Source organism: Urocampus carinirostris, chromosome 1 (genome assembly GCF_059441175.1).
Source record: "Urocampus carinirostris isolate Australia breed hairy pipefish chromosome 1, RoL_Ucar_1.0, whole genome shotgun sequence".
NCBI lineage: Eukaryota > Metazoa > Chordata > Actinopteri > Syngnathiformes > Syngnathidae > Urocampus > Urocampus carinirostris.
Genome location: NC_142349.1, coordinates 33,598,011 through 33,610,048, shown reverse-complemented (window position 1 = coordinate 33,610,048; position 12,038 = coordinate 33,598,011). Strand labels below are relative to the sequence as shown.

Here is a 12,038-nt window from a genome sequence, read left to right as displayed (position 1 = left end):
TGTGAAAATAATGTAAAAAAAAAAAAAAGAAAGAAGGAAAGAAAGAAAGAAACAAACAACGCAACACTAAAATAGACTTTAAAAAGCACAAATGATTTGGTGAGCAAAGAGCTAGATAACAAGCTTTAACAAACGTGTTAGTTAACAAGATAATTAATCAATTGTGCAAATTTGGAATGAGTGAAGTCACTCACAATATTTCATTGAAACATATTGTATAGTTAGTAAATAATTTCTCCCAAAAATCAAAGGGGGAATGAAAAAACTGCTTTTCATTTCAAACCCAAAGCCTTGAAGTGGTGAAGATCTTGTGAAGGCTTTTCCATCAAAGCACATTATACTTATGAATGCAGAACGCTCGAAGTGTGATATTACTATTCATGAAGACTTTAAAACAAAGAGAGAGCTTCATCAAAAAAAAAAAAAAAAAAACGGTTTGTCAGTCTGCGGAGCAAGCGAAGCAAGCGGGTGTGCCATCTCCTCGAAAGAGCAAACAAGCCAGGCTTTCATCACGGCGCACTTTTGACATTTCACTGCCGCTCTCCCTTTCAATTTGTGACATCAGCGAGGATCTGGTGGCATGCTGACAGTTGCACTCTGCAATCAGAGCGCCAACTTACTCATGGTGAAATGAGAAATAATGCAAGGAAAGAGAAGCCAACGGTGACGACTGAGATAGCATACTTTACCTGCTATCCACTAATATTTGGCACAATTTTGGAAGTTTTGTGTGCAATAGATAGTTCAGCCTCCGACAGTATATTTTTGGACATTGACCTAGTCAGAATATTGGTCAAGAGCAAGAATGACCTCATTTTCAGTCCGACATAAACAAGTGGTAAAACTTCAAAGAGAGTGAAAAATTTGCCCAATGAGTCAAGTACTGCCAAGGATGTTAGTATACATCAGAACCAAATCATTTAAAGGACAATATAAACTAAGATTAAGGTTGTAGATCTTCACATCTTTGTTCATGATGTAGCTTACTTCGCTCTATTAAGCCTTTCTTTACCCTTGAGCCTTATTAGTGATTTGCAATATTTTGGCATTAAACTAGGCTTTAAAAATAATGTTAATATTTGTAACTCAAAAATGTGATTGATGTTGGTTTGATTGACAGTTGACGCGGTGATGGCTAAACATGTGGTGACCACACTTGATTGAAGTAGCTAAGAGTCTTCCAAGTTTTCCGTCTATGGAGAGTGGGCTTCAGCCAAATAAATGTGAATAATTCATTGCAGTGTTTGAAGGTGGCAAGCAGGCATGGAGAGTATTTTCAATTTTCCTTCTCCCCTTCATAAGTCTTTGTTTCCTGTGGGAGGAAGGAGATGTGGTCAGGCAGGCGGGTGGCACTGTTGACCCGAGGCTCATTAAAGATTAATACCAGAATCCATTGAGGTCTGTCCTCCGCATCTTTCGGACTAAATAAAGTGCCCTGGCTGTGTACGCGCGAGTGTGTCTCTGTGTGTATCTGAGAGTGATGCTGCACTTTAATGAAGTGCAGCCAAGAAGCAGTTCCTGGCACTTTGACCGCACTGGCACAAATAAATGAATGTGGACTCATGCAGTGGCATGTATCACTATACTTCAAGCCTCTACACAAACTGCATGCACACGTACACAAACTTACACTGACAGAATGATGTGGTTAGTGGTTCGACTGGAGTGTAAATACGTTGGGAAGGCATTTACCGGGTTGGATGGATTCACAAGTTTATCTCAGGCTTTTGAACGGGAAATTCTGTTGTGTTTTACAAAAAGTCTCATTTAAGTTAGTCATTTTAGCAAATACTTTGTTTAATTAAAAATCGTGTTCATTTGTAAGTTATTAGGTTGAATTTAATCATATCAACAAAGAGTTTTTCCCTTTCGATTTCTGTAATAGAAAACATAACAGTAAAAGTGTATTTGGTCGCAAAGATAAATGTATTATATGAGTGTGGCCAAGAATATGGGCAAAAATGTGCATCATTATTTTCAAAATTAAATACATCGGGCTCGACCTTCAACTGTCAAAATGTTCAGTTTAACGAAACCCAAAGTTTTGAAAAAACTTTGCCGGTTCTCACTTTAGACAAATATTAATCGAATATCAAATAATATTCACATATATAGGATGATTTACATAAAAAAAAAAACTTAGGTTTTATTCCAAAATCAAACTTCCATCCTGGAGAACACATAAAATAAGTGACTAAAATGTGAAATATGGACATTCTCCAATTCAAAAGTTATGGAAGTAGGTTAAAACAGTAGGTAAATCAATTAGTTGAAAATATAATAATTGGTTGATGGACTCCAATATCGTTTACAAATAAAAACTTTCCAAAAAACGTATTGAAAAAAAAAACAAGAGTTTGTTAAGTTATTGCACAATTCCAGTTAACAATGTTTATTGACTTGACTAGTTATGATCCAACACCATTTACCACACATGACCATTTAATGTTTCTAATTATGCACAAGCAGAGACACATCAATTCTCTTTGCCTTGAAGACACTTAGGTAATGAGAAGGAGACGGGCTGACATTCATGGTCAATAAGTCACATTGACAGTTTGTCAGTTGGCCATAGTGTTGACGTTTACTTCGTGAATCCATCATCAATCCAAGCTTTTATATGCACCAATAACATAAAAGACAGCTCCCGGTAATTGAGAGCAAAGTTACATCATCTTCATCGGTTGTCTATTTCTATTAAAAGTTTCTTGTTTTTCGCTCATGAAGAACAATCGGCATAATTCTTACAATTGATACATAATTGGGGAATTTCTAAAGGTTTTCCAAACACTTGACTACTAGTGGATCCGTAAATACTTGCAAATACTAATCAAATAATGCAAGTCTTTCATAGGACTATCGCAGACACAAAAAATGTTTTAAAGGTGTAAAATCTAAATGTGCACTGAAGGATGGCATATAGAAGTATAAATAAATAGCATGGAATTTTATAGTACTTGAAAGTTTTATGCGACTTAGATATTTCCATATCAATATTCAACAACTTCACTCTAATAATTCACTGCCATTGCAGTTTATCAAGGTCAGATACCTTTCCAAATAGGAAGGGAGAAACATACAACTTAATAGAAAAATATGAGTTTTAGAAACAATTTATTGACCAATTTGAGTGAGGTATATTACTTTTGAGAATATAAAACTAAATATGGGGGAGAGAAATGCCAGCAGATTTAAAATCAGATAAATTCAAGTAAAATAGTTGTTGGTGGTATGTGTTGCGATGAGGACAAAAAATTACGGGTGGTGAGCTACAGCTATTGGCAGTCTTGCAGGACAGGTAGTCTGAACAATAAAACAAAGAAAATGTGTCATAAAGCTTCCTCATTTCTCCAATGAAGTTTGAGTCGACTTATTACCACAGTAACTTGAAAAGAGAGGTGTTACCATACACGTCAGTACATCCACTTGTGTGGCCCTCTGCGGGTTGCAGGGTCTGTCGCCATCAGCGTAGGCGATGGCCTGCGGCCAGAACGCAGATAGACATAGCTCTATTTTTCCGGCTTTGTCAGACGCGACACAGGTGGCGTAGCAAGGAAACCAATCCAGGAAAAAAGGTAAATGAATAGATTTCTGTTTGTTGTTGTCTGACACGGATCATCATTGACGAGAGCGGACCAAGGTGGCATACATTAGGTCAACAGAGGAACACATTTTCTCTGGACTGACATTATTCTTAAGTAGATGATGGATAGAGTAATGTTAATTAAATTTGACTTGGAGGAGAATTGGGTTTTTGATGTAAAAACTATCAATTGATCTTCCACAGTTAGAAAGCTTTTAAATGTAAGCAAAATAATCATGGGTTAAGACACAAACTAATTCAGTTCCGGCGGATTTACCCACCATTGCCTTTTAGAAAATATAACTTGAGGTAAAACAGACACTACTACTCCTTTTCAAATGATCTAGTTAAAGACTTCTGTCGATTGTGTCATTTTCACTTGCTGCTGTGAAGCTTCGTCGGGTAGGGGGGTCTGATCTCAGGGAACAGTTCTAAGATAGAGGGTAAATATACAATAAGAAAGTCACCACTCCCCGCCCAACATAAAAGAACATTATATAAAAAGACACACACACAAAACAATAAAATTGAAAATCAAAACATGACATTACACCCTACAAAACACTCCAGTGGATGTACTGGAATGTTTACTAAGAAAATTATTTTAATAACAAACTACAGTACTCCCTCGCTCTATACTTTTCGCGGATTCGATTAGTCGCGGGTTTGAACTGGATTGTCTTTACTATCATTGATAAACATATCGTGCATGGTGTTCTGCAGCACACATCACACAGTAAATGCTATCAAGGTAGAAGGTTGGAGAGGGCTTTGTCTGTGTGTGACTATCGGTGTACGCAACTGTGATGGGCATGGGTATCCCGTCAAACAAACAGCCGGGGTGGGCGGTCGCACAAGTCAATGTGCCTACTGAAAACAAACTGCGAAGCATGGCTACACCTAAGGCTATTTTTTCAGTGACTCGTTAAATTGAAAATAAATGTATCAATTAAATCGGACTCTGATCAAAGTGAGAAAATCACAAAGAAATGATGATCTCCAGCGGGTACTTTATGGATTGTTATTTGGTCCGGGAAGAAACTGCGGCGGCAGCGGTAGAGAAAGAAATTATGGGGCGATGCCGCTTTAATTGGCAGAGTGTGTGCTCGGTGGCAAAGAAGTTGTTTGGAATGAGCATAGCACAGTGTAAAGCGCTGCAGACCCTACGAAAAAACTTAAATATAATAATAGCACTGGTCTACACAAAGTTTGGTAGTGGTAGGAAATCCAACATAGTAAGTTCAGGTGGGGATATTTTATAGAGGGGCCTTGACTTTTTTGAGTACATTAAGACTTGCTTTCTGGATATTGTCAGGTTTTAATTTTCTTGCTGTGACACAAAACAAATATTCCTCAATGTGGGGATATGGCTCTTATGATTAGTGCTTTAACTGCGAATTTACAAACAACTCCAACCAACCGCTTAACAAATGTATCAAAAAATATATATTGCCGTTTTTTTTTATCAAAGGACTTTTCAATCGCTGTGAATTTTGTATTTTTTATATATATTTTTCATGAATGGAATGCTTTTAACTGAAACTACAAAAACAAAAAAATATTTTAAGGATGACAAAAAATATGGCGATACATCTTTTTAAATAGCAGCCTTTATGTATGTTTACAATGTCTTATTTAGTATCTGGGCATTAAATTTGAAACCAGGCTTTTGGATGGTCAATATACACCAACAATTGTAACCTGCATGATTTAATATGTAAACACCTCATTAAGGCAAAAAAAAAAAAAAAAGATCATATAGATTGATGTATCTTTTTCCAACCCTTATGGGCACCATCTGCTTTGGATCTGATCAGGTGTATGTCTTGTGTAATTGGATTTGAATTGGTTATTTGGTATGCAGCTTGCACCCAAAGGTGTTGATGATGGGCCTTTGGGGTATAGTAGAGTGTGCTACTCTAAGACACACGAAGCTTTGATCTCAACACATCAGTTAGGCGTGTCGAGACTCTCACAGCTGGAGAGAGGCAAGTCTACCGGCGCTCTATCTCATCAAAACAAAAGATGATGAAGAGAGCAAAGGAGCAGCAAACTTTTATGCCCGTTTAAGGGAAAAATGTATTGTGAAAATTATTGAATTCAGAGCATGAGGCAGTTTACCCACCGACTCCACCCCAGGTAAGTGAAAGATAACGGATGGATCGATGGATAATTTAAAAATGATGTTAAATCACACTGAAATGTAAAAATGAGGGTGTGAACTTTTAATGAAATGAAATGAACTTTTAATATGAATTAATCAGAGCTGCTGCCAATCATTTAACAAAATTTAACTAACCAATAAGTTGTAAGCTTTAGGCAAGTAAGGCACAGCTTACGAGTAGCTGTTTTTTGCATGCACTATTTATGTTACAACTGTTTCACAGCCTATTCAAAATCAGTTACTCTTGTATGAACAATTTTCACAAATCCAATTTTTTAATAAACTAAAACTTTCTTTAGATTAATATGTGATGAGCATGATTTATGGTTTGGAAACAACAAAATGAAAATCATCCTGACAGAATGTTTTTATTTTTTTTCAATCAAGATTTTTTTTTTGCGCCAATTTGCAGAACTTATAATTATTTGAATCATTACAGGATTACAGTATAATTGAATGAAAACAAAAGTTTCTGAGAGTAGTCTATTTATGTGTGTACATAAACACGGGCAGGGCAGCAATTGTAATCCAAAAGGAAAATAAACTGATGAGACAAGAACTGCTCGATGAAGTTCCCATTAGAAAAAATTCACAGTTCACACTAAAAATGATGTATATAATGGTGCATAATTCTAAAAACATGGTGTGATTTGGAAAATATTGTTTGATTTCAAGGCTATGTGGTTAAGTAATGAATCTTCAAGAAAAATGTAAGGGAAAAAATTCTAGCCCTGTTTAAAAGTTTTTGCTTATGCACAAATCAATTCCATTATGGCTGCAGGGATTAGGAATGTGAAATGAAACAAATAGTGTTGTACTCTACTTGTGGTGGTGTTTGTTTATAAGATATGATCTTTGCTGCGCTTGTGGCTTCTCAGCAATGTGAATAATTGCAAACACACAAACAAGTATGGATTGACTAGGTAGTCAGGCAGCAGGGCACAAACAAACCGGTGGAAGTCATGCATATAGCGTTGATGACAACAAGAATGCGAAATCTGCACAAAAAATAAAAAGACCTCATAAAATACTACTCATCCGAAGACACGCACAGGTAAACTGTGCTCACCTAATACAGAGACAACCGTGAGTCTCAAATAAGCTACACAGCAGCACCTACTGGCTAAATACTAACACAGATGTTTCTGTGGATGCATTGAAATGATTACGAACACACAAATATAAGGAAAACGGAGTGAGACTCACATGCACAGACTGAAGATAACAGTCAATTCATGCAACACAGGTTTCATCAAACACATTCACAGAAGCACTTGCTGCACACATACACAAGATGGCCCATCGGCAGAAAATGTTGTATTTAAAAAATCAATAAATACACATACATTTCAAGAGATTTTAGTAGCGGCACCTGGTGGTCACCATACACTCACTTTAAATTATACATGCGCTAAGACACCTGCACACAGATGTTCACATGTCTATTTAAAATAAATTATTTTACTAACACACACATACACACACAAGTTAACCATGACTTGGATGTGATTTATGAGTGCAATGCTTGCTAAAGATGCACCTGAGGGACACACAAACATATACCCACACACAAGCGCTCTTAACAGGCCAATGGGTGTGTGTCTGTGTTTGAATGACACACTGACACTGAAGACCGACTGAACATGCATAATTGCACATACAGTCACACGTGGCTTTTGATCATTTGGAAACATGCATATTTAGGATCAGTGTGAAAGCTTGTTCGTTTTTTTTAGCTGTGTAATTCCTGCAAAGGTGTGCTGTTTGTGCCCTGTGTGTGTATGCATATGTCTGTGAAAGCACGCTTGCAGGTTTGTGTAGTCGGCCTTCAGCGTGTCATTCTAACAACATCCCTGGTGAGTTGAGCGCTGCCTCCCCTCGCTGGCCCGCCGTGACAAATAACCGTGTTGGTTCCTAATAGTCCGGGACACACACACTTGGAGTTGCCAACAAGGCCATTGCAGTTGCCGTTCATGTGACTGTGTGTTCTTGTGCATTCTACTCTGAGAATGTGTGTGTTTGTGCGAATGTATAGGCGAAGCAAAATCTAAAACGAGTGACATTCTTAGGAGGCTAATCGAAAAGCGCGCACGCACACGTACTCACAAACACACACATTAATAATTTTATACGTGATTAAAAATAAATTATATATAATACGATCTTCCGCAGTGGCGATAAAGCCTTGCTGTTGCCATGGTGACACACCCTTCCTGTTCCGACATCTTTCAACGCAAATTGTACAAGACTTTTGCTCCTCTGTTTGTCTGACCTTGACATGTTGGATAAAAAAGAACACACGGTTGGTGTCAAGAGTGACATACTTGAAGATCTTACGACGTGGTTCGTGTTTTTGTATCAAATATGACGTTTTTAAGTCAAAGAAAGTAGGGCAGTTTTATTTTACTTTAGTGGTATCATCACCATAATGAGAGAAGCAGAAAATATTACTGAACGTGTTGGCCCCTCAAACACAATCACAAAAAAAAAATCTCACTCTCATAGTCGATGAGTGCCAAAAACAGAGCTGTATTAACAGTAGAAGTAAAATTCTGATTCAGTTATTCTGGCCATCTACTCCAGGTGCAATATACTATGTAAAAAATGATTTTATTCATTAACACCGAATATTAGGATGAATTAGGATGAGAATCCTGATGATATTCGGGATTTGCAGGCCATGTAAAAGTGCAAAAAACTGCAATTATGCTTAATTAGAGCAGGTAATAATCACATTGAGAGAGGGTACTCCTTTTATCAGTGTTTGTACACCTTTTTTATAGCCAAATTCAAGCACTTTTGAAATATTTTAAAAGCCAATTGTTCAATTTCTCTAGTACCATCAAAAGGAGAAATCTGGTCTGAATCATTTTGCAGGTGATTTTTAATCTTGCGTATGCATTTATCAAGACATGATTTTTAGATATTGAGTAAATCGCAAATATATTGGTGCATTTGAACAATATGTGTGAAAATATTTCTGAGACAAATCTCTCCCCATAAAGTATTTGTCAAAAGGAAGGTAATATGTTGCTTACATTCTCAGTTGCAGGGAGTTCTTCCCATTATTATTTATCACAGGGAAACGCTACCTTAAATATTTGTCATAGCCCTTAATAATTGTCCATAAATCATACGTCATCCTTGCACTATTACACATTTCATAGTGCTCTGTTCAGATGTAGCATGCACCTGTTCTGCAGGGGGCGATGGCGCTTCATAGGACAAACTAATGTCATGGCAACAATTTCAAGCATTGAAAATCACTTCACTTAAACTTTTAGCACTTTTCAATCCTTAAACCCTAACATACCTTAAAAATCAAGCAAATGCATGGATTGTAAACATCCAGACAAACAGTCTATAAGCTGAATTCCTTGTTCATGTAAATGCATTAGATTCATCTGATGCCTTATGTGCTTTTCTTGATTCCTTTGTTTGCTACTTTTCTTTGGGGCCGGAATGAACCAGTACAGAAACAAATGATACAAAAAAACTCTGACTAACTTGCTAAAAAGGCCACATATAAATATATTGATGTCTTCACGACATTCTATTTTCTTTCAGCACATCCGTAACTAATTTTAAGAAAAATAACACTGGGATGTGTTTCCTCAGTGATCTCCGGTTATTAATATTAGTAAGAAAAAACAGCTACAGTGGGTGCATTGCGAGTGGCGCCTGGCTTTGGCGAGATCCAGTGGACATATTTAAAACGACAAGTCATTGTTTGAAAATATGCAGCACAAAACTGTTGTTTTAAATGTGTTGGGCAAAGGGTCTCAAGTTAGACACAACTGGTGTAAGGAATTTGGTTTTGGTTATTCATATACGGATTGATTTCTACTGATGGACATGACTTGGAAAAGTAGTCAGTCATTAGAAATATTAAACATGTTGTTTTAGTGTTATTAACAAGACAAATAGTAATTGTTCAGGTAAAATGACAATCCACTGCAAACATACCTGTTCCTGCCTCTCCAGCCACTGGTCCACCATTGGGTGATTGGCGCTGAGAGATGAGCGTGTCGTCTCCCTTTGGAAATCTCTCTGATTGGCCCACTTCCCGGCATCTCTTGGCAAGCTGCGATATGTGTCCAACCCTTTACCCTGAAGCAAGACAAAAATATGCATTTGAGCACTCATTTGGGTTAAAGGGAAATGTCATGCTTACCTTTCTCTCCAAGCTGTTGCTGCCGGATGCGTGGCGGGCTTTTAAAAAGCCGGCGGTGGTTGACCATCGTGTTGGGTTCTTCCGCGATGGTTGTTCTTCAGCTTGAGCTCGTGAATTACTGCTGAGCGGCCCGTTAAGACATAGCAAGGCAGGATCGCTACTGCGACGGACGTGCAGGGGCATGTCTAAAACAAAGGACGAAAATAAGGTTTATACTCTTTATCAACTATGTGAATGTTTTCTTATCAGGTTCATGATGGGTCAAAAAAGTGAATAACAATTGGAATCCACATAACGAAAATTAGGGGCTCCCTAACGTTGTGTTTGGAACAAACTTTGCTCCCAGCTGTAATTATTTAGAGCGAACACGACGGAGCCAATTCGATCATCAGCACTTTTTAACAAAGCCTGGAAATTTTGAGGTCTTTGCTGCTTTTTTGGAATATTTTTCTTTGCTGCTGTGAACTAAAAAGAAAAGCCCGAAAATGTAGACGTTGTGGACAACTGTTAACGGTGTGCCATTATTGACCTGAATTAACTTTATTGAAAATAAATTCGTATGATGCGGCAGGGGTAAACCAGTGAAAGCTGTCTCGAATCACTGCTCAGGAGACATTGAACTTTTGACGGTGATCTGCAGACCCTTCTACCTACCGAGGGAGTTTAGCGCGACCATCATTACTGCCGTGTACGTGCCCCCCAGCGCTAATACGAAGGAGGCAATGGACGTTCTCTACCGAACTGTGAGTGAACTGCAGCATGCTTACACCGAGTGCATTTTTATTGCGGCGGGGGACTTTAACCAGGCCAATATGAAAACAGTTCTCCCGCATTTCCATCAGCATGTAAATTTTGCTACAAGAGGTAGGAACACATTAGACCTGGCCTACACAAACATCAAAGGTGCATATAAAGCAGCCCCCCGCCCCCACCTTGGCTCATCAGATCACCTTTCTGTTATGCTAATTCCAGCATACAAGCCCCTGCTGACCAGAGAAAAACCTACAGTGAAGCAGGTGAGGGTGTGGTCTGAGGGGGCAATGGAGGCACTACAGGACTGCTTTGATTGCACTGATTGGGACATGTTTAAATCGGCTGCCACTTACAACAACAAAATAAATATAGATGAGTACGCCATTTCTGTGTCAGCCTATATCAGTAAATGTGCAGAAGACGTCAGCAATACCAAAACTATATGCACCCGTGCCAATCAGAAGCCCTGGATGACTGCTGAGATACGCAAACAACTAAAAGTACGGAACCTTGTCTTTAAATCTGGTGACATGGAGGCGCTGAGATCAGCGAGGGCTAACCTGAACCGTGCTATCAGACTAGCAAAGCGAACGTACAGTCAACAAATCCAGGAACGTTTCCTCAACAAAACCAACACCAGGGATATGTGGAAAGGCATTCAGGCCATTACCAAATACAAGCCAACCACCGCCCCAGTGCAGGACACTAGCATGGACTTTCTGAATGACCTCAACAAATTCTTTGGAAGGTTCGAGGCACAAAACGGCACCACTGCAGCGAAAGCGGTTCCAAATCAGGACGAAAGAGCACTCCACCTGGACTCATCTGACGTGAGGAAGACCCTGAGAAGGGTCAACACAAGGAAGGCTCCAGGCCCGGACAACATTCCGGGGCGGGTACTTAGGGAGTGCGCCGATCAGCTGGCTTGTGTACTAACAGACATTTTCAACACCTCGCTAGACCAAGCCAAAGTACCATCATGCTTCAAATTTGCCAACATCATCCCAGTGCCAAAGAAACCCCAGATCTTATCATTCAACGATTACCGGCCCGTTGCACTGACTCCTATCATAATGAAGTGCTTTGAGTGACTGGTTAAAGAGCACATCACCTCCAGTCTCCCCTCCTCATTCGACCCCTTTCAGTTTGCCTACAGGACAAACCGCTCCACCAGGGATGCCATCTCCTCTGCGCTTCACCTGAGCCTGACACATCTAGAGGAGAAGAACACCCATGTGCGGATGCTGTTCCTGGACTTCAGTTCAGCATTCAACACCATCATCCCACAACATCTGGTAGACAAAATGAGACTCCTGGGTTTCAACACCCCCCTGCGGAACTGGCTGCTGGACTTCCTCTGTGAC

The 12,038-nt window shown here is 39.0% G+C and overlaps 1 protein-coding gene across 5 annotated transcripts in view; it reads right to left on the bottom strand.

The window, feature by feature from the left end:
* The window catches only part of pard3ab (par-3 family cell polarity regulator alpha, b), a 173,690-nt gene that overhangs the window by 94,411 nt on the left and 67,241 nt on the right, over positions 1–12,038 (bottom strand). For all 5 annotated transcript variants that reach the window (XR_015850499.1, XM_088336034.1, XM_088336042.1 and 2 more), the window contains exons 4-5: positions 9,922–10,106; positions 9,714–9,857 (exon numbers count right to left, since the gene is read on the bottom strand). Coding sequence is in view for 4 of the 5 variants with exons in the window: in XM_088336034.1 (XP_088192160.1) it covers positions 9,714–9,857; positions 9,922–10,106 (329 nt within the window). In the remaining variant the exon portion in view is untranslated. The remainder of the gene's footprint in view (positions 1–9,713; positions 9,858–9,921; positions 10,107–12,038) is intronic.